Raw genomic sequence first — 27,992 nt, forward strand, 5'->3', positions numbered from 1 at the left:
CTCAAATCTAATTATAAAAATATAATATCTATATCTTACTCGAATTCAATGAACAATATTTTGTTATAATTTGATTAAAACTTGAATATGTTTATTTGAATTAAAAATGCTACTACTCGTTAAAAAAATTGATTTGATTGAATTTAATAATAAAAATATACTTTTAATTATTTTATGTATTATATTAATTAAAATTGAATAAAAAAATTAAAAATAAAATTTATATTTAAACAATTTATATAATTTTAAAAATAATTTATCAATTATAAGCAATGCATACACTATTATAAAAAAATCATTATGCATACACTAAAAAATAAATATAAATATTAAAAATAAATTATTTATTATTGGATTCAGATATCAGATACTCTAAAATTATGTTTGATGTGTAAGATTGCTAATAGAATAAAATGATCATTATTTTATATCGTGCTTGATTTCTATCTAAAGAGAGAAATAAAGATTACAAAGATGATTAATATTTTTTTGGTATAGAATTATTCAATTCTTCTCAAGTGGAGATGATTATTTTTAATTCATAAGATTAAACTTATATGTCCAATTATACTTTTAAAAATTATATTAATAATTTAAATTATATAAACTTAAAAAAAATAATTTTGACAAATAAATAAATTATCTTATCATATCATAATTTTTGTATACATCAAATATAAAATATAATGATATTATTTAATATAATCTTCTTTATATTATCATTTTATCTTATCTTATTATATCTTATGTACCAAACATAAAGTTATTACCAATATCTTACTTGAATTCATTTATAAGATATATCCTAACCCAACCTAAACAAATCAGTGTATCTGTTATTATCTATCATTATAAAGTTTTATCATTGTATTAATTAATTAATCATAATCTAAAATTATATGAAATTCATTAAAATTTTATATAAAACTCACATTTATAAGTATGAATTTCTATATAATTTTGTATTATAATTAAATAATTATAAAATTATAATAAAAAATTATAGGAAAATAATCCCAACTTAATGCTACAAATATATGTCCTCGTTTTCCTTTCTCTCTCCTTTTGTTTTATTAAAACAAAAACAAGTTGAAATTTTAATTTAAAATTAAGGGTATAAAAATACTTTTGATTTATTTCTTAGTAAGTTTTAAAATGTATTTCCTTTTCAATGTATATATCATGGTATGGTGGCAAATTAAATTATTATGGTGTGCATTGTCCCAATTTGTAAGTTTCCTTTTCTCTTTTCAGGGAAAAGGAAAGTACTTTTGTGAGTTAAAATTTGCATTGAAATAATAGAGTTAGACAGCATAGATTCTGATGCAAAAGTAAATAGCGTAAAACTTACTTAGTTAATAAAGTTTATATTATTAATTAAAAATATACTAGTAATTACTAATTATTTAAGGTTTAAGTATCTTACTGTTTAATTCAAACGCTTATTTATTTATTCATGATTCCAGCTTCTTTTTTTTAAAATAAAAAATTATACTCTTAGCGGTTAATAAATGGTTAGGAAAAAAGTTATTATATTATATATTATATTTTTTTTATTTAATGAAGTCTAGCAACTCAATGATTTTCTTTTTAATTTTAACTTTTTTTTAATTTCTATTTCTTTGATATTTGAACTTCACTTAAATTATTTTTTTAGTACAAAAATATTGCAATTTATGGATAAAAAAATAAATATTGAAATTTTAATTTTAATTTTTTTAAATGTTATTTTTTTAGTAAGAACAATTGCATAAACAAAATCATTAACATACCATTTTGAAGGGCCAAAACACTCAGCTAATTATATTTTCGTTTTTACAATGCAAACCAAAAAAAATAAAAATGAAAAGAAGCTTTTCCACGGTCTAATAATCTGATGATCACAGATAAGCTGTCCGTACATTCAAATTTCCAAATCAACATTTCTAAATCCTCCTTCATCACAGTTAAATGGTGATGATGAAACACATAAAAGTCAAAAGCTCCGAAAATTGACTAATGATGCAACTTTCGCCGAGTGGAGGTCAAGCTACGGGGCATGACACGAAACCTTTACACCTGTTAGATCTGTCGTTGATGGGCGCGAAACCAGATCGTTTCAACCATTAATCTAATTACAAATTCAATTAAGCTGGCATTGGGAGGTGCTATCAGGTGCAGCTGTGGCTAGCTGTGAGGACATACGTGGCACTCTCTGATATGGGTTCCAGTAGAAAGATGGGACCGTTACCATTCCAAGATGAGTGGCGACAAATTTGCTTTTGGAATTTTGCAAGGGAAAGTGAAGAGAAATTATAGGGTGTGTGTCTGAAAATGGTGACAAATCGGCTAGTAATTGGACACTTGGCAGGACATAAATGGTAGAAGGGCTTCAAGTTGCGCCCACATCCAGAAACATCGTAAATGGGATCGTTTTTGCACATGATATTGCTTTGCCTTTGATGGATAAGGTAAATGCCCTTTGTTTTTTTTTTTTTTTGCCTTAACAACAATAATTTGCATATATTTTGGTGTATATTTGACAAAGTTGTTTTATAGAAGCAAGCAATTATTTGAGAAATGAAAGAATCATTTCAATTACATAAGTTTAAAAACTTGTGTATACATATTGTTTGATTGGAAGGAAAAGGATATATTCATTTGCTATCTTTTCCAATTAATTTACAAAACTGCCACTTTTTTTTTTTTGTGCAATTAATTGCTTGCAGTGTAAAATGATGAAATATTGCAACAAGCTTTTTATGTGAAGATAGCAATAACAAGTTTATAAACTTGGCGGTTGGATCATGTGATTCTTGGACAGCAATTGAAGGTTTGGTGAAACTTGATCATCGGAAACAAGTATCATTTTATCATATAATAAAATTAAAGCTAAAGAAAAAAAAATAAGAAAATAAAAAATCAATTTAAAATTATAACATTCATTCAATTTAAATTGATTTTTTTATTTAATTTAATTTTTTTCAAAATTTATTTTTAGATCATAAAGTAAGAAAATAAAAAAATTGAATTGAATTAAATAATATTTTTATTAGTTTTTTTTATAGTTTTTATAAAAAATAAATACTTCATATATAATTTTATTTAAATATATTAAAAATAATAAAAGTAAAAACAAAAAATTAAAAAAAAATAAATAAAATTATATTAAACCTATAAATTTTGATTTAGATCGATTCAATCTAACAAAATATTCAATTCAAATTTAAATTTAAATATAAAAGTTCAAAATAACTTATATTAAAAAATTAAACAAATTGATTTCGATTCGGTATAGTATTATTTGTCAAAAAAAAAAAAGATTTTATATAAAAAAAATTGGCGTATTGAAGTTTGACCCACCGACAAGAGAGAAGTAGATGACGTGGGCAGAAGTTGCCAAATTTTTCCGTCAATTTTATAGGGAAATAAATTGTTTTGCTATGAATTTAACAAGTGATGCAGAGAATAGTCTATGATATTAAGCAGAAGTGCTTAAGGAATTTCAACCAAAGTTAAAATAATGCATGATCTCTTATCTCTTATTCTTTAAATGTCCCTTTTTGTCCACCTCAAACAAAACACAAATAAGCAACAATCCATTATTATTAAAAAAAAAAATCAAAGACTTGTTATAATTTTTAAATATTTAATATTTGTAAAAAAATACTTTTAAACCGGGGCTTCTTATGGCTTAGGTTTAAACCAACCTAAATATTAAAAAAAAATATATACGTGGGTGTGTTTAGAGGTTAGCAGGTGGTTGCCTTTTAGGAAAGGAGAAGGGAAGGAATCTTCAAATGCTTTGTTTCTTGTTGGCAAAGAATTAATAGATGATCTATCAAGTACCGTGTATATTTACAACATAATAATAAGATATGGGAAGATTGAGATTAAATTAATAATAAATTTCATCGCTTTTTTTTGTCTGCTTAAATCGACATTAATCGTTTACTTTAATTATGCCACTATGGGTTCTTTAGACCCTTCAGTATCCAATGATGATAGAGCGTTGTCACTTTGAACATCACTTTATTTTTTTTTTCCTTTTGTCTTTAATGAACGGTTGGTTTTGTCCGGCTAATTAGTCGGTGGTGAAGTAATTCCAATAGTAGCACTAGTTAAATTGCCTCATCATATCTATCTTGGTTGATTTCAAAGTGGTCTAGATATTCATCTCTATATAAATATTAAAGGTTAGTTAATAGTTTCATTCTTAAATTATATTATTTATGTTAGATTGATACTTAAAAAAATGAAAAAAAAAAAAAAAAAGAGAAAGGGGGAGCCAAAATGAGAAAAAAAAAAAAAGGAACAAGAAATGTGCTGGTCGACCAGAGCCAAATCGGCGACAAATCTATTTCAGGGCACTAGATTAGTGGTAGGCCAATTTCACCTCTCTCCCGTAACCCTTTATATATCTCCTCCTTTCCTTTATTTTTTTTCCCCCTTTCTCCTTAAGTCTTTTTTTTCAAAGCTTCTATTGGTGGTTGATTTGATCGGTCCAAAACAGACCGATAATGGATCTATCTTAAGGCTAGCCAAGTGCCTCTTTCCTCTTCTTTCTCTCCTTTCCATTTCTTTATTTCCCTCTTTATCATTTTTGTTTTTTCCCACTTTTTTGATTCTTTTCTTCTTCCTTGCTTTCCTTATCTAGCAATTTATTGGCTAATCGGCTAGACACGATCATACAGAGTTAATCATCTGAAAAATAAATTCAATTATTTTGATTGAACTTATGTATCACCCCGTGATACTCAATGAGAAAAGGGAGGTTGCTTTCCTTGATGCCTTTCAAAGTTGTTTTTCTTTGGTATAAAGGTCAAAAAAATTTTCAAACAAAAATTTAATAATAATATTTTATTATAATTAATTAAATTTTAATTTTTTTTTAATTTCAAATCAAGTAAACTCTTAAATATTTATTATCCTCCAATTGTACTTTTATATGTATATATATTTCATTCAATTAAACTTTTCATTGGATGAAAACAATTAATTATTTTTTTAATAAGAATTCAATTAATGAAAATAAAGGTTTGACAATTTAATTGATAGAAAAAATAATAAAAATTTGAATAATTATTAAATTTTAATTTAAGGACTTTTTTATCCTTTTACATTTTTCTTTTTTGCTGGAAATTCAGTGGTGTTAATTTTGATCACATGGACGGCAGCTTATTCTAAAGATTGGAATAATTATAAGTGACATCGGTGCCTCCATCTTATGGTTTACTCTCATTAACTAACCCAACGTGAATTGCATAAATTTCAGTGATCTCCGCCTATGTTGTTAATAATTCAAAGGGAACCAAACTGATATCACCACCAATTTCTCCAATGTCATGTGCATAGGGGAGAAATAAAAATTAGAAAAAGTCAACTAGTACTCTTTTTTTTTTTTCGTTTCAAATAAAAAAAAGTCAAATACTTGAAATTTCATCAAAGCATAGACTATAGAGGCTTACAGGTTGATCAGTTCACATTTTTATTTTTAACAAATAGCAAAAATATAAATTGAACGTAAATGAAACCTTGGATGCTATTGGTCCTTGGTAGACAATTTAAATGAAATATATATTTTTATTATCAAGGGATTTTTGGATTTTGTTAAATATATTCTCACTCTTTGGTCGGATTTAAGATTTTTTATTTACATCTGACCTAATAAATTTATAAAAAAATATTTTCTTACAACTTCTCAACCTATTGAAATCTAAATAACAAAAAAAGAAAAAAAATTCTTTTTTCTAATGTATTGTTGGGGGAAATATAAAACCACTTGGGCTTTGATGGCATAGCTTATAAGCAGTGAGAGACCCCTGTAGTGCTAGGGTGACCATTGGGCCAAAATCCTTGGTCACATATCAGTTGACTATGCAACAATCCAAAACTCTTTCCTTCTAGTGTGGCTATACAAGGTAACCAAACCAAGTAGGGAAAAAGAACCAAAATCAATAACTAAGGCATACATCTTGGCATCACTTAAAGATTAACTAGGAGCCATGGCTTATTGCTTCTTTTTGTTCCAGTTATTAGAGTCAAGATGTCACAGTAGGTAATTAACTGCAAAATTCAAATCATCCCTTTCACAATAAATCATTCGTAAAACAAAAAAGGATTCCCACTCTCAGAGTCTTAATGTACTCCTTTGACATCATAACATCTACCGTTTCTTCTTATATTGTTACATGTCTGGCCGTCTAAGGTTTAAAGAGCAGCAATATTGCTTGCATTTGATGGTGTATGAAAACATAATTGAGGAAACACTAAGCAATATGAAAGCAGAGAGCTCAACCCAATCAAAAGACAAGCAACACAAACATCGTTCTCCAGATGAAAACTTTAGTAAACATTTCAGTAATCAAAATTAACATGAGAAACCAAAACCATGATAGAAAAACCAATTATAAATTGCTACTGCTTCTTCAAGAGCAAAGGCCCAACATTGTCCCCTGTAGCCTTGTTGTGCTTTACATGGCTTCCATCGCAAAGGGGGAAAGTTCCTGACCTCCAACATCTATGTTTAAACAATACAAAACCAAATAAACAGACCTTGAAGTATAATTAATGATATTATACTGAAATTCAGCCACATAAAAAATCAATATTATGGTAAGAAATACTTAATAAACAGTGAGAACCAACCTGCAATAAGCAGTAACCGGCTTGGCAAGCTCAGTGACCACAACAGAGTCAACCACCTTCTCTTCTGTCTTCCTTATTTCCGGGTTTATGGTTTGACCCTCTGCCCTGACCACCACAGCCGCTGAGCGCCTAGGCCTTGCATTAGTGGTAGCAACACCAACAGCAACACCAGGGCTTCGCTTGAGCCTCAGCCCCACAGCCATTGAAACATTTTGGAAGACGCCAGAACCGTAAGTGCTCATAGTCGACGCCATCCAAAGAGTTTATCTGAACTCTGAGTTGGATTGTTGAGAATTTTGCGATTGCGTCTCCGGCTTTGGATGGCAAATGCGGGGGTTATCTTTGCATAAAATTGGGTGACGAACTTGTGGAGAACACGCTCTCTCAATGCAGTGAATGCAACAAGTGACAGGTCATTTTACACATTGGTATGGGTGATACTGTGGAAATGGACCTTTTAGACTTTGTGAGTTGTGACAGATAGATGGATCGCGAGCCCAAAATTAGCCCGGTTGTTTCAGTCCATTTTCTAAAGTTAGCTCCTGCAGCCCAAAAGATTGGCAACGGATGTCACGACCCGCATTCTAAAGGATAAGTTCATGGCATTTTCAAAGGTTAATCATGTTTATTTATTTTTGGGTAATGAAGGGATTAAACATTTCAACATCTCCCTTGTAAATGTTGTAACGCACCAACCATAAACAACATTCTCATTTATGTGGGGTCTTAAAGGTTGACTTGTTGACGCATTGATAATTTTTATGTTTTTTACCAGCTGACGATATTAAATATTTATTCACCATTGTAAAAGAAAAAATTATTGATGATAAAAAAAAAATAGAGTTATTAATAAAGTGGAAGAACTCGGGTTTTTTTTTTTAGGAAGGACTAGAGTTACATATATTTTAAAAGCAAATAATCACATACTTATAGTCTTAATATAATTAAATTCTAATTTAATCAAAAAAATTATTAAATAAATTTATTCCAAAACTAAAAAAATATTAAAATTAATTTGAATTATTTTATTTTTAAAATTTTAATTTTAAAAATAATGATAAAAATATTAAAATTAAAATTAATATGATATATTTTGCATTGAAAAAAAAATTATAAACATAAAATTTATTAATATTTGAATGCGCAAAATAATAATAGTAATAATTTAGACGTAACAGGTACTAAGAACACTTAAAGTATAAGAGCTTGATTAATTCATCGTACTATTACAGTAGTAATTAAATTTAACTCGTGACATAAAAGTCTAATTCTAACAATGGAAACATAATAAAATGAATTTAACCAAAAACTTTCCAGGTTTTGAAATGGTTAGAAAATGTCTTTTCATCTTATTTCCCCTGTAATAATAATTAGCATTTTTTTTTTTAAAGAAAAACATTTTCTTTAATATTAATCGACCTGCTATCGTCACACATGTGATCCCGCCGGACAGTTAAATCCCAATTAACGAACCCAGCTACGTCTGTAAACCTCCCTCTCTTCGATCCAGATTTCAAATTAACCGACTTTCTCTAACACATTCCCTACTGCATTGCCTTTTTTTTTTTTTTTTTTCACTTTTCTCTGCAAATTTTGTTCCAAAGTAGAAGAAAAAGGGAGAGAGAGAGAGAGAGAGAGAGAGAGAGAGAGAGAGAGAGGGATTTACGGAATCGATGGCGATTATCTCCTCGAGACGTGGAGTGTTTGGATGCGTTTATTATTTGGTGTTGATACTGTTACACGCGAGGATATGCATAGTGGCGAGATCTGATAAGGAAATCCGAGAAAGGTTTTATGGTAACCTTGCGAATTCGTCGTCGACGAGTACCGGAGAAGGGAGTATTGCCAAAATGTTCGATCGGGTTCTTGAGAAAGAGTTCTCCGAAAATGATCAACCTGAAGGTTAGCTTTTGTACTTCTTTTTTTTTTTTTTTGGTTATAATAGTTCTTTCAAATGTTTGAATGCTTTAATATGCCGAGAAAAACTCAGGAAAAGAAAAAAAACGAACAAACCGTTGGATCATGATGCTTATGCTGGCAAGTCTAGCAATTTCACCAAACAATGCAGGCTCAATTTGAAATTTAAACTTTCAATAAAAGCGCCCATATATTCTACTAGAAGTTAAAATAAAGTTTTCATAAAAGGACACTGAAGTAAAAACATAGCAATGAGACTAGTTTGTTTTGTTTTTTGAATTCATGATGGAAAAGGATGGAAAAAAATGTTTGGTCTCGAAATTAAATTTGAGTCTCAATATCCTTTTCTCCATACATCTTTCTATCATCTTCTCTAGTTCTCTGTATGATGGGAAAAATGTTTGGTCTCGAAATTAAGCAAATTAGATTCTCAATTTCCTTTTGTTCATACATCTTTCTATCATCTTCTCTAGTTCTCTGTATGATTTAAGATTTGCAGTTAATTGATCAAGTGGTTGATTGGTTCTTTAAATGCTTTCTAGCTGATATCTATTTGCTTTTCTTTTTTTTTTTCTTAACTTTTGTTAGGATCTGATGCAAGCAGTTTCAATACTAGTGTAGCTGATCAGCAAGTAGGTTTGATTCTCCTTTGAAGTCCTTTCTCATTGTTTCAATACTAAGGAAACTGGACTGTAATGTTTCCTCTGTAGTTTCATTCTTCCATGCGCATATTGTTGACTCTACCCGATTTCTCTTTTTAATTTTTTCTAAATTTATGGTTTTGGATTGAGATCAACTATAAAAGTCTGCTATATTTGTTCTTTTCAAATCTTTCCGCAAACTTTAGTAGGCCTCTAAATTTAAAGGAATAAATAAAACAATCTTGTGAGGGATCTTGCTTATGTATATGCTTAGATCATGATATCCAAATATTGGTTAATGTAATGGCTAGTGATTGATGTTTCTATAATTGTTGAGGAAAGTTTGGGTTTGTATATCTTGCATGTTAGAAGTAGAATATGCCCTTAATTACCTTCTTTCCTAAGTAATCCATGTGTTTTCTGCGTAGTTGTTCATTTTTATTGTCTGTTTTAAAATGCTTCCTGATATGTTTCCAGGCTGTACTTGAGACTGTAGCTAAAATCACTCATGAGAAGGGGAAGAGAAATGATACTCAAGAGGCAAAGTATGGAAATGCATTTCTTTTTGGAGCAAAAAACATTTTATTGAATAGATAATGTTTTTTACTTTTATGACTTAACAATTTTTTCCACATACTAAATTTTCAATAGTGGCACAAGTTCATTCCAGATTCAAGATGTTTTTTCCCTGGAAAAAGAAGATTCGGATGAGACAACGACCTTGATTGACAAAAAGGTGGACCGTATGTTACCTCTTTCTCTTATGTTTATATGAGGATCTATAACACAGTTTGAAGTAGGTTGTTTTTTATAATTTAATCCTTTCTTTGATCGTAGGATAATGTCTTTGTAATCTCAAATAAAAAATCCAAGTATCCAGTACTCCAAGTTGATTTGAGGTTAGCATCTTCATCTCCTTTATCCTCGCATTATCCTTAGTAAATTGTTTAATATAAAATAAAACGAAGCTGTAATACATTGTATTACCCTTGGGCAGATTGATATCAGATTTGGTGGTTGTCATAGTCTCTGCTGCCATTGGTGGTATTATCTTTTCATGTCTGGGGCAACCGGTTTGCATCTCTGCAATTAGTATTTGTTTCACTTTGCATTGAATAACCATTTACTTTATCTTGAGTTTGATATGCAGCTATACCAAGGATGTTGTAATAACAGAAATTGCATTTCTTTGCTTTTCCTAAATGTATACATGGGATAGGTTATTGTGGGATATCTTCTAGCGGGTTCACTGATTGGACCAGGAGGTTTGAAATTCATTAGTGAAATGGTACAGGTTAGTTGTTATTAATAGCTTGAGATTGTTGTTTTTTAAAATCAAAATATTATATGACTCAGTCTTGGGGTATGCACTATTTTCTACTGTTGAGATAGCCTCACTGATGTGAAGGGGAACATGCTTTATGAGCCATCTGGCAAAGATGTTGCCTTGGAAGATCATTTTTCCTTTGTTAACAAATTCCTGAGACTCGCAGTTGAAATTTATATCCTCAAAAATGTTTTTTTTTTTCCTTTACATTTATACATTGAAAATTTTCAACTGATAGCAACTAATAATGCCTAAACTATATCATCCGAAAATTCATTCTTTGATGCCTGTTTGCAGAAATTTGCAATCAGTGATAGGGTTTTCCATATTGTTATTATTTTGGTGATATGATCGTTCTCTTTTCTTCTTTTGTAGGTTGAAACTGTTGCACAGTTTGGTGTTGTCTTTCTTCTTTTTGCACTTGGGCTAGAGTTTTCTTTGGCAAAGGTAGGATATTTTCAAATTCGTTGAGTTCTTATTTGTCAGATGCTTTAGCTTGCTTAGAAATTTCTGTATCTCATTTAAAGAAAGCTGTTCCAAATAATTTTTATTGCAGTTAAAAGTTGTGGGGCCAGTTGCTGTCTTTGGGGGACTAGTTCAAATTGTGATATTTTTGTTCTTGTCTGGCATAATTGCAGTGGTATGGTGTTGCAAGTGCTTGGGTTTCCAATTAAGAACAGCTGTAAAATGGATGCTAAATTTAGACATCTCTCAATCTTGCAGTTATGTGGAGCAAAATTGTCTGAGGGTGTATTTGTTGGCTCCTTCCTCTCAATGTCATCAACTGCAATTGTGTTTTTCTATACCATTTTACAATACTAGTATTTTTCTTTTATTCTTGGTTGCTACTTGTTGCATCTAATAGTCATCCATTCTTATATTTTTATCAGGTTGTGAAGTTTTTAGTTGAATAGAGTAGCACTAATGCTCTCCATGGTCAAGTTACTATTGGGACTCTAATTTTTCAGGTTGAAGAGAAGTGATGACCTATCAACAATTTAATTACAATTTGGATTCAGAACCTTGATTTTATTGCTGAGTTTCCATTCATTCCCTTAACTCTGGTCATTTCAGGATTGTGCTGTTGGCTTGTTATTTGCTTTGCTCCCAGTTTTGGGTGGTAGCAGTGGCTTACTACATGGGATGATTTCAATAGGAAAGTTGTAAGTTTCTTTTGGTTTTTCCACCTATTCCGTTTTTCTTATTGTGATCCTTCCTTTTCTATCCCTTCTTCCCAAAAGCAGCTTTTGATCTATTGTTGGTGGTTGACTTTACATAAAGGGTAGGTTTGGAATCTGACACTCACTAATGATCAATGTCAGGATGCTGGTATTATCGATATATCTTACTGTTGCATCTGTATTGTCTTGGTTGTTTGTTCCTCGCTTCCTAAAGTTAATGAACAGATATCATCTCAAGTAAGTTCTTTTAACATATTTATCTCACTCTTTGTAACCTTTTTTGTATAGTTTTTAAAATATTAATTCATTTTGGTTTCAATTTATGATCCAGACAAATGAACTTTATCAGCTTGCTGCTGTGGCTTTCTGCTTATTGTCTGCTTGGGTAATTGTTCTGCTTGCCATGATTACAACTGCTGTATCACTGCATGTAAAATCTCAGAACAACTTTTTAACACTCTTGAACTTTTGTAATCTTCACAGTGCAGTGATAAGCTGGGTCTCAGCCTTGAGTTGGGTTCATTTGTTGCTGGAGTTATGATATCTACTACTGACTTTGCACAGCATACTTTAGACCATGTAATCACTGGCTATGGACAGGGTCCTTACCTATGTCATTAATCTAATATTTTTAGCTTTCTCTGAAGGATTTTATGCTGTTTCACTTTTCAGTTAGTTACTTAAAAGTTTTTAAGGCTTACCTTGTTTGCTTTTTAGTCTATAGGGGCACAAATGAACGTCTATGAATGCACCTGGTCTGTTGTATTTTCAGTCAAGGGTTCATTCATTATTCATCTTAATTTATGCTAGTGGTTCACTTGTTTATGGACAATAGATAAAGTATGCAGTTTGTTATGGGAGATTGAGTCTTAAATAGGATAAGTGGCTCAAGTGGCTGCATTCCTTTGTTTAATGCAGGATTCTCTCTATTATGAGTCATGTTTCTATTCTAGGAGGAATGATGAAATTAATGCTTTTTCTGGATATGATACTTTTTTCAATTTGTAGGTGGAACCAATTCGCAATCTATTTTCTGCACTCTTCCTTTCTGGTATTGGGATGCTCATACATGTACGTTTTCTGTGGAACCATGTGGATATATTATTGGCAGCTGTTATTCTAGTTATTGTTGTTAAGACAGCTGTTGCTGCTGTGGTCATTAAGGCTTTCGGATATAGTTTCAGGACATCTTTCCATGTAAGTTTGTTTGCTCACTCAATGCAGAAAGAACATCTTGTTTTACATAGTTTGTGCATACTTGCTATTTGTACATCTATGATATAGTTTGGAGTGTTGCTTGCTCAAATTGGAGAATTTGCTTTTGTTCTTCTAAGTTCCGCCTCAAATCTTCACCTTGTTGAGGTACCTATCTCTTTCTTGCCCTGTAAAAATGTGCATGTTTGTGTCTTTGCATGTACGATAAAGTTTTTTCTTGTTTCTTTATGATTGATCTCATTACTTATCCTTGCATTATTCTTTTTAGAATCTTTATATAGACTGACATTTGACCATATTTTGTGCTTGAGGTAAGAATAAATATGTCAGATTATATGCAAAAATCATTTGAGAATCAAATATGCAAATTTAATACCAAAGAACTGGTCTAGTGTGAGTTGAAAACAACAACCAAGTGCATGGAGTTGTTGTTCTATGCTTTTATTACTATACTTGGAGGCCTTGAAGTTAAATCTGCTGTTGTTTGGAATTTGAAGTGGATAAGGGGCAGTGAGTGAATGAAGATGTCATATGCCTCTATGCAAGGTGGTTTTTGAGTGTGCATTTTGATTATTTATTTGGGAAGCAGGAGTGCCCAGTGAGGGGAGGGGGGTTTCTACTCAGAGAGCCTCATTACGACTGTTTCTACCACATAGAAGAAAAAGAAGAATAATTTTTTGTGATGCTTCAGTAATGCATGAAATGGTTCAGCAACAAATTACATTTAAATGAGGTTTTTTTTGCAATAAAATCTCATAGCAGTAGCATATTTCTTTTGTTGCTTCCATTCTGACACTTTCTAATAACTTATATTTTAATTTTTTTGAGAATGTGTTAACTTCATTATCATTGCAATTGTTTTCTTGCAATATTGACTTGAATTTGGCTGATGCTGAAGGGAAAGATGTATCTTCTTCTTCTTGGAATAACAGCTCTTAGTCTGGTAAGTTTCTCTGATATGAAAACTACTGTTTGAAGCTTTATGGTATGCTTTTCTTTACCCCCCTTTCTTGGCTGCAAGCCTGCAACATTACTGGTCGCAAATTATGATTCTGCAGGTGACAACTCCTCTTTTGTTCAAATTGATACCTAATGTGATGAACTTGGGTGTTCTTTTGCAATGGTTTCCCTCAGAGAGCAGCTCACAAAATGAGGTCTCTTTCTCTTCTTTCTGTTTTTATGCATGTACATTATTCTCACATGTGCACCCTCAGCGTGTCAAGATCCCCAGTGGGAGTGGTGAATCCCACATCAGCAATCTAATAGAGTTCAACTGGGTATATAAGTTCAACTGGGCATATAAGTGTTCACACCATCTTTAATTTAAGATGTGCCTTCTGTGGGAAAAACCATGATGCCTAATGCGTAGAGGCGAACATACCTTGCAGAATGGTGTGGACCGTGACAAAAATGACAGATCTTTGTTTATAAGGTTAAGCCATCATGAACTACCATTAAGTTATCTACCTTTTTCCTCTGCTTATAGACTTCCATCAAAACAAATTTAAACCTGGATATGAGCATTTGTCTTCTTTTAGTATCTATAGTGATATCACTTCACCCATTGACTCTGTCTACCGAAGTTTTCATGCTACTCCAGGTGAAGATCCATATTAACAGAAAGTATTTAATAGATAGATTCTAGCTAAAGCGAACTTAAAGTATTTAATGTAGGAAGGCCTTTTAGTTGTTTTCAGCTTTAAATCAGAGTTGCATAATTGTACAAACGAAACCTTTGGTGTTTACTGAAATAAACATTGCATGGCAATCTTTTTCGATTTAAACATTCTCAAATGTTGAGCAGTTAAAACAGTAACTGCTTTTTAGAGAATATAGATTCATGTGTTTATATCATTTTATTTACTAATGTTTTGCAGGAGAAAGGTTCCATCATTGAAGCACATAACAGATTATTGTGACCTACCATGTTATGGTCGTCAGGTTATACTGGTGTTACACCATAGAGCTTAGTCATCTGCAAGTATTTAGGGTTTAATAGCACTACCAATATCATTGTTGGGGTTTCTGATAACACTTCACGGTGTCGGTTCCATTGGAAGTCAGCTGAAAGTTCTCTTGTACATTTATATATATTCTTTATTATTCTTTGTATATGATTTTGTATTTTGACCACTCACGAGTTCAATCTAATCCTTGTGTCATGCTGTGCGTTGTAATCCCTATGCACAAATTACTGCTGGAGGGTTACTCGAGCTCGACAAAAATGAGTTACAGTCGATTATAATTTACAAAAGATGTCTCCTTTTGTGACAAATTTATGAATCTGTGCTGTACCCAGCTACATATTTCGATTGTACAAATTATAATAGGGGTGATTTGTTATTAGAATGTTTGGATTTTTTTTTGAGATTTAATCTTCAGTAATGTCAAATATAAAAAAAAAAAAAAAATCTACATCTTTATCGAGCTATATTTAACAGGGTCATTGAGTTTGTTACAGTTTATAGTGATTTATAATTTTGGGTCAATTGTTATTTCAAAAAAGTAATAATAATAATAATTTTGAGTCAATTGATGACTGCATTTCTTTTATTTATATGCGAAGGATGTATATATACTGTTGTAGTCATCTAGGGACTGTTTCAGATGTAGAATTCATTGAGCTGTCCGGTTGGCTCATTGTTTTGCTAGATTAAGCCTGCGGATTATTCAATTTTAGCTTTGCATTTTAGATAACAGATTTTGTAATATACATATCAGTTATTAAATTTTCATTTGGTATTGCTGGTGAAAGTAGTTTTTTTGGTTTAAAAACTGTTTTTACTCAAACATAATATTAAACTATAAAGAATTTTGACAAACCAAAAAACTTCCTAAATGATGAAAAAGTGCTTTTAAAATGAAAATTATTTTATTATCTCTATATTTTTAATATTTTAATATTTTATATATAAATTTAAATATTTTAATTATTTACAACACCTTTTACTAAATACTTAAAAATTTTAATCGTATTTTTTTCACAATACCTTTTAAATATATTTTTTTCAATGAAAATAATGGTTTAGATTGTATCGGATTAAGTTTAATTTTTTAATATTATATAATATTATGAAAATTTAAAATTTGATCCAAATCAAAATCAAATTTTTATTCAGTCTGAATCAAATTTTACAATTCGATTCGATTTATCGATTTTTAAATTTTAAATTTTTATATATAATTTTAATATATATAAGTAAATTTTGATATAAAATTATTATTTTTATTTTATAAAAATTTAAAAAATATATAAAATTTGATTTAATTTGATTTTTTTTTTCAATTTTTTATCTTCTAATTCAAAATCTGATTTAAACATAATATATACATTTAATATTTAAATTTAATCTAAATTAAATAAAAAATTAATCTAAACTAAATCGAATACTATAATTTTAAATCAATTTCTAATTTTCTTTTTTTTTTTCACCTTTACTTTTTTCGACACGCGTAAGAAATGCTAAACTAACTCATCTATTTTGGTTTTTCTGGTTCTTTCTGTTTTCATATTTTTTTAGATGGGTCTTGAAAACTTTAAAGCCCAAGAGTTGATGGGCTTCAATGCGTTTCTATATAAAAATAAAATAAAATAACTTCTATTCAAAGAAAGAGCAAAGCAATGCAAATTTTAAGCTCGCTTGCAAACCGTTGATACTGTCGGCAGAAAAAAATAACGAGGAAAACAAAATTCGATAAACGGCCAAGATGTTTCCACGTGGCATTCTAGAAAGATCGATGGAAAGGAGGGCCAGTACCAGAGCAGCGAATCTGAAGTCCCAGGTAAACACAGGAAACCATAAACTTTTAGAAAATACAGCTCGCATGACTTTCCATTTCCCCACCATTCCGTAAAAGAGAAAAATGGCAGATCAACCTGTTAAGCATCGGTGCCAGCGAATCGGCTGCAACGCTACGTTCACCGAAGACGATAATCCAGAAGGTTCCTGCACATACCACGATTCGGTATGCCTCTCATTTTACCCATTCTAAATCTTTGTTATTCTTTTTTTCCTTTTTTTTTTTTGATAGCTTGTGATTGAATTACCAATTATCGGTGCGTTACATCACTTCAATACAACGACTTGATGTATTGACCATTTAATTGAAACATTCGAATAAAAAATCAGAATCTATTGAACCACTTGTTGACCAATATTTTTAGTCTTGAAATGCGACAATTTGAATTTTTTTTTTCTTATAGATTACGAAGATACTTTTGATTTTTTGCTTGCATAGTTTAGACCTAGATTTGGCTAAAATAATGTTTCCTCATGTGATTTTCGGTTCCCAGTTATAACTTGGGCAAGTTTGCGTTATCCCTCTTCTTTTCTATCCTTGCAGTTTCGGAAATGTAACCGTGGATTTATGCGAAATGTTTGCCAAAATTTGACTGAATAACTTGTTCTTTTTGTTATTAATTGCAAAAGCTTATAGTTTTAACTAATTCTATTACTTTTTCTACAATGAGTGATAACTTTCAGCTTGTGTTTATGGTTTATCCTTTTTTTTGTCCCTACTGGAATCAGGGTTACTAATCATAAACAGTGATGACTTTTACAGTGCCTGACATGATATTAGTGTTGTTTTTTTTTTTTTTTTTAATATGAATTTTGGAATGTCATTATGTCATGTGGATCAGGCTGACTTTTTTTTTTTTTTTTTTTTTTTTTGTTTATTGTCTTGCATGTTGGCTTGGTTCCGCTGCATGGGCAAATTTATGCAATCAGGCCGTAAATAGAAATTTATGAAAATAAATGGTTTTATTATTTTAAAAATATCCTATGCATCTTCATTTTCAGCTGATAACGCAAATTTAATTTCTTTTTCCAGCCTATATTTCATGATGGAATTAAAGAGTGGAGTTGTTGCAAAAAAAGAAGTCATGATTTCAGCTTATTCCTAGAAATTCCAGGGTATGTACCTGTGTTGATTCCTTTAGGTCTTGGACTATGATTCATGCTGCTGTTCTTGAGTAGGTAATATAGGAAGAGGAAGTTCAATGCTTGATAACTTTAATCATCTATTTGCATCTAGTTAATATTAGTTTCTCTTCAATTTTTTTTTTACTGCAGATGTAAGACAGGTAAGCACACAATCGAGAAACCAGTGTTAACTAAGCCAGCTGCTTCGAAGAACTATCCAACTTCTAGTCCTGCTTTTACTCTTGCTTCCACTCCAACATCAAAAGAATCTTGCCCTAGGTGTCGTCAGGGTTTCTTTTGCTCTGATCATGGTATCGGTGGCTCTTTCTCACTCCAATATTTTAGACTATCAGCAATTCATGTCTGATTTACCATATTAAAAAAAATTGTCATTTAGGTCTCTTATTTTCATGGATATAATCTTAAATAGGGTACAATGGCACATTATGATCTCACTGAGAAAAAGCTTAATATGTTGTTATATGGGCATGGTATCAGTAGCTCTTTCTCACTTACTGTTTTAGACTATCAGCAATTCATGTCTGCTTTACCATATTAAAAAATAAAAAGTTGTTATTTAGGTGTCTTATTTTCATGGATATGATCTTAAATAGGCACAATGGCACATTATGATTTTACTGATAAAAAGCTGAATACGTTGTTATATAGGTACTCCTTTTCCTTGGTCAATATACTAACTTCATGTGTCAAGTGGTTAAAAGAAATTTGCTAGTGCATCATCCTTCTCTTATCTTTGGTGAGAGTAAATGCCATTTTTGTCTTGAGAGATTGGCAAGTCATTTAATTATCTCTCAAAATTAAATATTTTAGTTTGTAATTTTATTGTGTGGTAATCTTCCAACAATAATACTTGCTGCAAAAGGAAACTATTGGAGTCTTTGATTCAAACCATGGTTTCCTTCAGAAACCTGAATACGATTAATGGTTGGTTTCCAAGGAAAGCTGAACTTTCACTGGGTCATGTTGTTCAGTTTTGGGGTTTACTTTTTGCAAGCGTTAAGTGATAATATCTGAATATTCTGGATATCTTAGAAGTTGAAGTCATTAATTATTTATTCTAGTAGGGAAAATAATTGATCTTGTTCAAATACGTTGCTATGCAATCATATATAGAGCTGAAGCATGTTACTGTACTTTGTAGGTTCACAGCCCAATGAACTGAACTCTACCCCAGCTGCACTGGCTGAGGGCAGTGCAGATTTTCAGGGGTCTTCTCCTCCACCAAAGAAGATAATTGATATAAACCAGACTCAGACTTGCAAAAATAAAGGATGTGGTAAAGTTTTCAAAGAAAAAGATAACCATGATACTGCATGCAATTACCATCCTGGGCCTGCTGTTTTCCATGACCGAATGAGAGGGGTAAGCAATAATCTTTCGTTATGATGAAATGTTGTTAGTCATTACAATATTTTAAATATTGTTAGCATGTCCTTTTCCTTTTTACCAACCTTTATTGACTCCCTATCTCTTTGCAGTGGAAGTGCTGCGATATTCATGTAAAGGAATTTGATGAGTTCATGACCATTCCACCATGCACCAAGGGGTGGCACAATGCTGAGCCAGTGTCCTAGACCATAGGCACGAGGAATGAGTTCCTGTTATATTAAAAGGTTTCCTTTTTCTTTTCTTCTATTATTTTTCTGAGGGAGGTGGGGTTGGTTGGTAACTTGAACATTCCCTCCCTCACATGAACACATGCTCTACATTTTTAGATTACGAACAGCAACTGCAATCTAGGATGAATTATCAATGTGTTGGAACTGTTTTGCACTCATCTTGCGACTAAAACGTTGAGCCTATTGACCGTTGTGATTGTGGTATATGGACGTGCTACATTTTTGAAATAGATTCATAATGTGAAGTCATGTTCATGTGCCGGTTCCGCGATCTGAAATTCAATAGGTTACACTATTGAACTTTATCAAGTTTCCAATCTGCCAAGTGCGGGCTTTTTTTTCAAAGCGTTCAGGCTGTGGCATGTCCGAGGTGACCATGGATCATTCGACCTTAAAAGACCAGGCCGATAAAGCCTGGATTTGCGAAGCCCGTAAAGCTGGAAGTTCTTCATTTTGTAGTAAAGGTAGAAGTTCTACATTTGGTGGTCTGGTGTAGTTGGTGTTAATTTGGTTAGACTGGTTAATTTTGAAGTGAATCGAAATATTTAAAATTGAATTAATTAAATTTTATTATTTTATTTTTGTTCATCAAATTTATTCGAAAATTAATCATCCAATTAAATTTGATTAATTCTGTTAATTTTTTTAGTTAATTGAATAATAAATATATTTAATTTAAATTATATTTTAAATTATAATTTTATTTTATATTTAAAATAAATTAAATAAAATCATTCAATAAAATATTAAGGTAAAAATTATAACATTTAAAATAAATTAAATAAAATTATTAAATAAAATGTTCAAATATTAAAATATTAAGTTAAAGATTTTAACAATTTTTAAAATAAAATAATTTATTTTATGTATTTTTAGTTCTATATTCGAAATTTATTATATTTCAATTAAAATTTTTGTTAATTTGATTTGAGTCAAATTAATTGGAAATTGAAAATTTTTTAAAATTATTTTTTTAATAAATTAAAATTAATTTAATAATTAATCTATTAATTGAATTAAATTAATTTGATTTATTAATTTAATTAAAATTAAATTTTGAATATTCATAAATAACAACAGTAACTTTCAACTTCTCAAATGAAAGAATGAAACAATGAAATTTGGTCTAACCTGGTTATAACGCACTTGGGTCTTAGTTTATTACACATCAAACCCAAATCTCAATTATGTCCAAAAGTAGAGGAGCGCATACCAGAGGCAATTACCACCAATAATGGCTTCACGGGTCCTATGAGCGTACACAAGGATTATTGCCTCCTCCGCTCCGCCCCGCCCCGGATATGAATAATAAAATTTAAATAATTTAATTTATTTATTAAATCAAATTTAAATATTTTTATATATAATTAAAGTAATTTATGAACTTAATCAAATTTTTATATTTTAATATATTTTAATAATTTTAATTAAATAATATTTTTATTTAAATATAAATAATTAATTTTTTTATCTAATATAAAAATTAAAATTATTTTTATATATTAATCAAATTTAATTGAATAAATTTAAATAATTTAATTTTTATTTTAAATTAAATTTAAATTAAAGTAATAAAATATAATCGAATTCAAATTTAATTTTAAACTAAGTTGAAGCTCGAGTTTAATTCGAGTCAATCTCAATGGATTATATCCGTACATTGGCCTCTCACTTGCCTAACCTTCACTCTTTCTCAAACGGCAAATTTCTCCTCTCCCGCAGGTCATGACCCAGACCCGCTCTCTCCAACACCTCAACCCAGAACTAGAAGTTCAACTCCGAAAACCCAACGGAGCGACCGCGGCTCGATTGGACTGGTTCGCAAAACCGAACGACTCGCCGTATTATATCGAGTTGGATAGGGCCTCGGAAATCCGTATGATAGAATAGGTAACCCGGATGAGTTTATCCAGCTTGGCTTGTCAGAGAATAGATTAAGCATTGCTTTTAAGTTTTAAACATAGTTCTATAGCGTGGCGTATATTAATTGTAATTGTTTATTTTTTGTTTCTTTCTTTTAAATTTTTTTTTCCCAGTTGTGTTTTGATTTAATTGAGAAATGGATGTTCGATAATGGGAAGAGAGGATGGTGATTTGAGCATTAGCGTGATTGCCACTTACCATCCTTTTGATGGAATAATGGAACTCAAACTGGTAATTTCGACATCTCTATAATTCTTTAAAAAATTTTTATTGGTTTTATTGAACGTTTAACATTTTGGAACAATGGATCTTTAACATTTTAAACCTTCCCTCTAAAGTAATCACTCAAATTGTTGCTTTTTGGAATGAATTAGATATTTGGGGTTGAATTATTTCTTGTCAGTCTATGGGTGAAAATGTTATCAATCATAAGTTAAAATATTCATTGGGAATAATGAACGATTTCTTAGAACTTTTGTGTATCATCTTTGGTGGAAAAGAGAGGTTAAAATGTGTGGAGGGATACAAATTTGTATGTTTTCCTGTGTTAATTGTTATCATATAAGGACACATGGAAAATGAATAAATCTAATTGGTTTAAGAGCTTAAGAATCAGAGATGCTATGTAAGAACAATTTCTTAGTTTAGCTTTAAACCAGTGAATGTTGTCAAAATCTGATTATGGGGCCCAACATTTTTTGGAACTGTGAGATGGTTGCAAACTGAATATTTGCATTTGTATTTCATAGACTGTTGAGTCTTTCTATAATGGAGCTAACTTTCATATCTTTTTCTCACATTCATTTATATTGGTGGTGGAGATTAAGAGATGTGGGGCTATGATGGAAGCAGTATGCTTTTGTAGTTTATCCTTTCGATTATCACGTTTAGCAACAATCATTTTATACATAAAGAATTAGACTGATGCACTGGGAATGCCTTTGAGACTGTCTGGTGTTATTTCTATTTATTCTGTTATTTGGATTTTGCAAGCTATGGCAGGTTTTATGTCTCGTGTTATGGGAGGAGCTGTCTCATTTGAACTTTCACAGATGGTTTTAACTGCTAGTGTATCTCCGGCAATTGAGACATTATGCTTCTGCCTAGCAGATCATGGAAATGCATTTCTTGTTCCCACACCTTATAACTATTTGACCTTCGTTCCGAGACTTTATATGATTATAAATACTCTTTTCTGAACTGGAAAGCACTTCCCCCCCCCCCAAAAAAAAAAAAAAAAACATGCACACGCACAAACAAAAGGGTATAGTAAGAAAGAAAGGAAAAACAATGGTCCTATTAGATTAATTAGAAAAAGTCTCTGCAGTTTTGACAAGGATGTGAAATGGCGAACATGAGTGGAGCTAATACCTGTCCATTGTCGCAGAACTGACAATTTCATGTTTAAGTATCACTGCACTTGATCAAGCATTCAACCAGACAAGAAAATGAGAAACAAAAATTCAGGGAATTCTCCTTTCATACCTGCAAATCCTGTTGGCAGTCTACTTTCTCAGAAGATGTTTTATGATCTTTTGGACTTTGCTCGAGAAAAGATTATCCATATCATATCAGATGAAATATTTGCAGGGTCTATGTGTGGGAATGAAGACTTTGTCAGCATGGCTGAAGTTCTTGATTCAGAGGATTTTGATAAAAACAGGGTTCATATAGCTTATGGGCTATCAAAGGACCTCTCTCTTCCAGGATTTACGGTTAGAATGATCTATTCATTTAATGAGAATGTTTTGGCTGCTTCTAGAAAGTTAACTAGGTTTTCTTCTATTTTTGCTCCGATCCAAAAGTTATTAGTTTCAATGCTTTTGGATACAAGATTCATTGAGGAATATATTGAGACCAATAAAAAGTGGATACAAAATATGCTCGGGAAGTATGAGGCATTAGATGTGCAGATAGCAGTGCTGGCTTGTATTGTTGGGCTGATATGAGCAAATTAATCCCCTCTTACAGTGAGAAAGGGGAACTTGAGCTATGGGATAAGCTATTGAATGTGGCTAATATCAATGTAACTCCTGGTTCAGCTTGCCATCACATAGAACCAGGATGGTTGTCAGGAGGATATTCCTGTAGTTGTGGAATGGACTAGAAAAGTTGCTGATAACCGTACATCATGCAGTTGAAAATACTTTATATCTTTTAAATTCAAGCTAATTGCATTGATCACTGGTAGGATTTCTCTGTCATAGATATTCCTTCTGTGGCTAAACAAGAGGGTTTAGGCATGCACAATTTCTAGGTTGGATCTTCAACATAGAGGATTCCCTTGAAGTTTTGCAGCTTGATTATAACATTGTTACATTCCAGGCTTGTAAAATCATTTACATCCTAATTTTCTGAAGCAAGACTAATGATTTTGAAGTTCTTGGTGTACTGTTTTTAGGGTGGTCTTGAACAGTAAAGCCGATTGAACCTCTTGGCCTCTTCTACAAGAATTTCAGTTTTGGTTGGAACTTCTTCAATTGCAATCCTTCGATCAATTTGATGCCAGTTCCAAAGATGCAGCATCCGGGAGCTCTTTCCTTAAGAAATTCCTTTCATAGTTTCATCCAAGCAAGAGTAGAATGTCATTAGCAGATCTTGAGCAAAGTAGTAGATAATTAGAAATACAACTTTTTTGTTTCTATGCTAGTTCCAAAAGGGGATGGTTTTTGGACAAAAGAAAAGAAAGATCATTTGAAATGCATAATTTTTTGCTCCTTTAATGAAAAAGCAGTTTTGTTTTAGAGTTTAGACATACTTCCCAGTTGTTCTATAGCAGCTTAATCAGGCAATAGTAATGGCAAAACAAGGAACGGGAATATTTAGAATTACCATTGATAGATGCTTCTCTCTTATTTGAACAGCCTTTCTTTGATAACTCTTCCTTCTGCTCATCATTATCAACTCTCCTAGTGTTGGTGGCCTCCTTATGACTACAGTGTTATTATTCCCACAATCAAAATCACTTTGTGCATGAGACACCTGGTCATGGTACCTGACCTTTTCAAGGAAACCAGAATTAGGTGGAAGCAATGGAAAAAGGCGTTCCAAGAAAGAAGCCCCTACAAGGCTTGAAGTGCTAGTTGCATAGCTGCTTGTACTACTTTCAGTATCCGAAGCTGGTGAGGGAGGTGTTTCCAGATAACTACTGTTATCTGTCTGGTAAGTTTTCTGCACTGGAACAGCAGTGGAAATCGCCGTTGATGCTACAAGGCAATTTGCCAAGAGGGATGGAGCTGAGCTAAAGGAATCATCTGTTTCAAAACCAAATGCTTCGAGATCCATTTCAAACACCACTTGTTGTTCATCACTGCCATCACTTCCATCATCATTGCTGTTGCAGCCGTTAAAATAGGCTGGAGAGTATACTGGAGGTGGAGGCAGAGTCATGAGCATTGCTGATGGGGGCACAGCTGCTGGTTCCACCGGAGGCTGGGAGAAGCTGGATAATGGTGTACCGGGCTTTTCCTCCCAATTAAAGGGAACTGAGGCTATAAGCTTGATTGGAGTTGGAGGTGGTAATGTTGTAGTAACTGAAGAAGCTGTTGGTTTCCAATCTTTCTTTGCTATTCCTGGCCTCACTTCCCAAAGGAATGGAACTGAAGGTGGCTGCCTGATTTTCCTTTTGTTAGAATGTCCTGTGGCTTCCTTCTCTGCCATTCCGAAATAACTCCAATGGTCCGTTCTACATTAGACTTTGTATGCAATCTTTTCCTATATATTGTTGGTGCTAAGTGGATTAGAAGAGTTTGCTACAATACCAAACCTCCGAACTGCACCATTCCTGAGCTTGAAAAGGTTTGTTCACCTGCTCTCTGTATGTCTCGTGTCAAAGAGGGATTTGAGAATTCAGAGCACCTTGGTTTTGGATTTGGTCGGTCAAACTTCGCTAAAAGTGGTCGTACTAACTTTATTCAGCATTATTTCGAGTTAATAGATACTAATTTTAGTTTCAGTTTTGTGGTTTAAAGGTTAGGAACATTAATTTAAGAAACAGCCAATGCAAAATAAAGATAGGCCCCGAGACCCACAACTTGGCACTGATTTGTGAGTTACAGACTTAAGATGAAAAACATCAATGGCATCCATTTTTAACCTTGCCACCTTTGCTTCTATGTTCCCTCTGGTGGGCGTTCATGATCAACTAAGATATAATCCACAAGCACGAGAGAGACCTAAAGCCCCTTTCATTATTCAACATGCCTTGCCTGTTCTTTTTACGCGTCTCAGTTTTCATTTCATGCACTCCCATTGTATTTCACATAAAACCCTAATTCATTAAGAGACTTAACGTTTGCTTCAGCGATAAAAATTTGATTCCCTGCTCTTCAAAAGGGTGAGGATCATGCCTGTTTCCTTAAACTTCCATCAAGCTGCTGCGGCAGCCACTGGTGGACGCTAGCAGAGAATTCGTCCAGAGATACGCTGGCTGGCTTCGAGATTTTATTATTAAATAACCTAAAGATAAGGTAATCCATTTAAGACGAATATTTTATAAAGTAAGAAAAAGAATTCATGGAATGGGGGCGGCGCAAATTTGTATCGTAAGATGCCCATCACATGTTATCTCTAACAATCTTTTTGGATATTATTAGAAACCAATCGCTTGTAGCAGATGGGATATCAGGGGCCATAAAGAGGAGACGAAAGAGTGGGAAAACTGGGAGCATCCACTTAACCTATAATTTAATTCAATTGGTATATGCCATCAGAGAAGTATTATTCACGATTCGAATTACAACGTTTACGATCTTTTCTCATATTTTCCTTCTCTTCTCAGGATAAGACTTTGTATGTAAAAAAATAAAAATAAATAAATAAAAAAAGAATATTGATTAAGTTAGTAAGAATGCGAGCAATCCTCTTTGATGGATGATTCTATAAATTGAATGCAAATCTTTGTTAAAAACCGTGATATGCTGTAATCTTAGAATTTGATAACCTCTTCTTACTTAATTTTTTTTTTTTTATAAAAAAATTAAGAACATTTATGAGAAAAACTAAATCTTAATTAGTCAATCGTGAAACTATGAGCTGTACAATGTCAATATGAACATAATATAATGAAGATGCCACGAGAGGAGGAATTTGTGCTAGCTAGATCCTTTATGAAAATTAAAAGATTAATAGCATTCGTAGTATTTAAATTTTATTTTGATTTTTAATTTTAAAAAAATTCAAATCAAATCCTCAATTGCCTAAAATCGTTTTATTTATTTATTTTTTTTTTATGAAACCATCTAATTTGACATTAAATTTCAATTGATATCATATTAATGACAACAATTAGCGTCTCACATAACAGAGAGAGGGATCAAAATAAAATTGCATTCAAAGTTTAAGGAATAATGATATTACAATCTCAAAATTTTTATATTTTAGATGTATTATAAAGTATTAAATTTAAAATATATTTTTATTTTTATTGTAATATAATTTATTAATTAAATATTTTTAATAGAAAATTAGTTTTTTAAAATTAAAAATAATTTAAAATTTTCTAAATCCTTTTGAAAAAATTCCATATCATTTTAAAATATTAAACAAAAATTTCTATATCAGTTTAAAGAATTGATTTATTAATCTATTCATAATTTTTTTCTATTGAAAAATTTTATTTTAAATATATTCTTTATTAAAACTTTATATTTATAAAAAGTAAAATATTGATAATTTAAACGGCCATTATCGTTGCTGATTCAATAAGGGAAAGAAATCAGGTTACTAAAAATAATATTTTTATTTTATCTAAATATAAAATTTTTAATAAAAATTAAATTCAAAATGGACTTTTTGGATAGAAAATATATTTTTTAATCGATTAATTTCTTTTTAAATGAAATGAAAATTTTTAATTAATATTTTAAAATGATATGTGTTTTTTTATTTAATTTTTTATGCTCGATATAGAAATATTTATTTATTTATTTATAAATGTATAGAAATTTTTAAAAAGGATTTTGAATTCTTTAATTTAATTTTAATTTTTTAAAATATATTTTCTATTAAAAATATTATTTTACTAATAAATCAAATCATAATAAAAATAAAAAATTATTTTAAATTATAATATGTTATAAAATTATATGAAATATAAAAATATTTGAAATATAGGAATATTTTTTCTTTAATTATTTTTATTTTTTCTTTTTCCTTCTTTATAAAATATATTTTACAAAATATATTTGAAAAAAAGAAAAAAAAAGATATGTAATATTTTAATAAAAACCCAACTAGGCTTTCTTTTTCCCTTTTATTGCTACATAAAAATAAATCCAACGAGGCTTGAAAGAGCACTTGAACTTCAATAATAATGTTATTAATTAGATGACGAATAGTACACCAAATGCTTTACTAAATTTGGGGAATTACAAAATACCAATTTTTTATAAAAACTTACCAAAAAAAACCAAAAATATTTTCTATTATGTAAATTTATTTTAATTTTATATTGTTTAATTTGCCTAAAGTATAAGAATCTAGTAAGTATAAGCTAAGTGTTTCATTCATCATGGTCCATCATTCGTCGCCAAGCTCTATATTAATTATCTACTGTATCCAAAAACAATGTGTCTAGATCTAATAATTCGTATTTT

The 27,992-nt window shown here is 31.0% G+C and overlaps 4 protein-coding genes and 1 pseudogene across 22 annotated transcripts; 3 read left to right on the forward strand and 2 right to left on the reverse strand.

Moving 5' to 3' along the window:
- Positions 1-6,249: 6,249 nt before the first annotated feature.
- LOC111288410 (CDGSH iron-sulfur domain-containing protein NEET-like) lies at positions 6,250-7,041 on the reverse strand. Its single transcript, XM_022879295.2, has 2 exons — positions 6,628-7,041; positions 6,250-6,499 (listed from the first exon to the last, which is right to left on the reverse strand). Exons 1-2 carry the CDS (start codon positions 6,879-6,881, stop codon positions 6,397-6,399), a joined length of 357 nt encoding a protein of 118 aa, XP_022735030.1. The 5' UTR covers positions 6,882-7,041; the 3' UTR covers positions 6,250-6,396.
- A 1,022-nt stretch (positions 7,042-8,063) lies between these two features.
- On the forward strand, positions 8,064-15,183 carry LOC111281458 (K(+) efflux antiporter 5-like). Of its 18 annotated transcripts, XM_089746430.1 has the most exons (20): positions 8,064-8,529; positions 9,133-9,176; positions 9,663-9,730; positions 9,837-9,921; positions 10,023-10,084; positions 10,183-10,258; positions 10,405-10,479; positions 10,888-10,959; positions 11,069-11,152; positions 11,236-11,304; positions 11,403-11,480; positions 11,587-11,675; positions 11,835-11,930; positions 12,025-12,078; positions 12,177-12,272; positions 12,702-12,890; positions 12,978-13,055; positions 13,807-13,851; positions 13,967-14,062; positions 14,786-15,183. In XM_089746430.1, the coding sequence occupies exons 15-20, from the start codon at positions 12,231-12,233 to the stop codon at positions 14,825-14,827; spliced, it is 492 nt and encodes a 163-aa protein (XP_089602556.1). In that variant the 5' UTR covers positions 8,064-8,529; positions 9,133-9,176; positions 9,663-9,730; positions 9,837-9,921; positions 10,023-10,084; positions 10,183-10,258; positions 10,405-10,479; positions 10,888-10,959; positions 11,069-11,152; positions 11,236-11,304; positions 11,403-11,480; positions 11,587-11,675; positions 11,835-11,930; positions 12,025-12,078; positions 12,177-12,230; the 3' UTR covers positions 14,828-15,183. The 18 variants fall into 18 exon arrangements, with proteins under 18 accessions (XP_089602556.1, XP_089602555.1, XP_089602562.1 ...); XM_089746429.1 differs by having other exon boundaries at positions 11,835-12,078; XM_089746436.1 differs by lacking the exons at positions 12,025-12,078; positions 12,177-12,272; positions 12,978-13,055; ... (1 more) ...; positions 13,967-14,062; positions 14,786-15,183 and having other exon boundaries at positions 12,702-12,745.
- Positions 15,184-16,694: 1,511 nt separating this feature from the next.
- PBS2 (cysteine and histidine-rich domain-containing protein RAR1) lies at positions 16,695-19,722 on the forward strand. Its single transcript, XM_022869257.2, has 5 exons — positions 16,695-16,874; positions 17,742-17,824; positions 17,984-18,144; positions 18,996-19,216; positions 19,333-19,722. The coding sequence occupies exons 1-5, from the start codon at positions 16,773-16,775 to the stop codon at positions 19,426-19,428; spliced, it is 663 nt and encodes a 220-aa protein (XP_022724992.2). The 5' UTR covers positions 16,695-16,772; the 3' UTR covers positions 19,429-19,722.
- A 1,186-nt stretch (positions 19,723-20,908) lies between these two features.
- On the forward strand, positions 20,909-24,140 carry LOC149514014 (putative aminotransferase ACS12 pseudogene; annotated as a pseudogene). Its single transcript, XR_016329194.1, has 2 exons — positions 20,909-21,627; positions 22,399-24,140. The product of XR_016329194.1 is annotated as a putative aminotransferase ACS12 pseudogene (transcript).
- On the reverse strand, positions 23,696-26,175 carry LOC111281492 (uncharacterized). The gene is made up of 2 exons (XM_022869245.2): positions 24,229-26,175; positions 23,696-23,948 (listed from the first exon to the last, which is right to left on the reverse strand). The coding sequence occupies exons 1-2, from the start codon at positions 25,054-25,056 to the stop codon at positions 23,841-23,843; spliced, it is 936 nt and encodes a 311-aa protein (XP_022724980.2). The 5' UTR covers positions 25,057-26,175; the 3' UTR covers positions 23,696-23,840.
- Between the last annotated feature and the right edge of the window lie 1,817 nt (positions 26,176-27,992).

The sequence above is a fragment of the Durio zibethinus genome, chromosome 17, assembly GCF_047325235.1.
Source record: "Durio zibethinus cultivar Kanyao isolate XHJ-2024 chromosome 17, ASM4732523v1, whole genome shotgun sequence".
Lineage (NCBI taxonomy): Eukaryota > Viridiplantae > Streptophyta > Magnoliopsida > Malvales > Malvaceae > Durio > Durio zibethinus.

Excerpts from the sequence above, each read along its gene's own strand:
- LOC111288410 (XM_022879295.2), bottom strand. The coding sequence starts at position 6,881 with ATGGCGTCGACTATGAGCACTTACGGTTCTGGCGTCTTCCAAAATGTT. Across the intron at positions 6,500-6,627 it reads CCGGTTACTGCTTATTGCAG|ATGTTGGAGGTCAGGAACTT; the intron begins GTTGGTTCTCAC and ends GTTTAAACATAG.
- LOC111281458 (XM_089746431.1), top strand. The coding sequence starts at position 8,301 with ATGGCGATTATCTCCTCGAGACGTGGAGTGTTTGGATGCGTTTATTAT. Across the intron at positions 9,177-9,662 it reads CTAGTGTAGCTGATCAGCAA|GCTGTACTTGAGACTGTAGC; the intron begins GTAGGTTTGATT and ends ATATGTTTCCAG. Across the intron at positions 9,731-9,836 it reads AATGATACTCAAGAGGCAAA|TGGCACAAGTTCATTCCAGA; the intron begins GTATGGAAATGC and ends AATTTTCAATAG.
- PBS2 (XM_022869257.2), top strand. The coding sequence starts at position 16,773 with ATGGCAGATCAACCTGTTAAGCATCGGTGCCAGCGAATCGGCTGCAAC. Across the intron at positions 18,145-18,995 it reads TTTCTTTTGCTCTGATCATG|GTTCACAGCCCAATGAACTG; the intron begins GTATCGGTGGCT and ends TGTACTTTGTAG. Across the intron at positions 19,217-19,332 it reads TCCATGACCGAATGAGAGGG|TGGAAGTGCTGCGATATTCA; the intron begins GTAAGCAATAAT and ends ATCTCTTTGCAG.
- LOC111281492 (XM_022869245.2), bottom strand. The coding sequence starts at position 25,056 with ATGGCAGAGAAGGAAGCCACAGGACATTCTAACAAAAGGAAAATCAGG. Across the intron at positions 23,949-24,228 it reads GAGAGAAGCATCTATCAATG|GAATTTCTTAAGGAAAGAGC; the intron begins GTAATTCTAAAT and ends AAACTATGAAAG.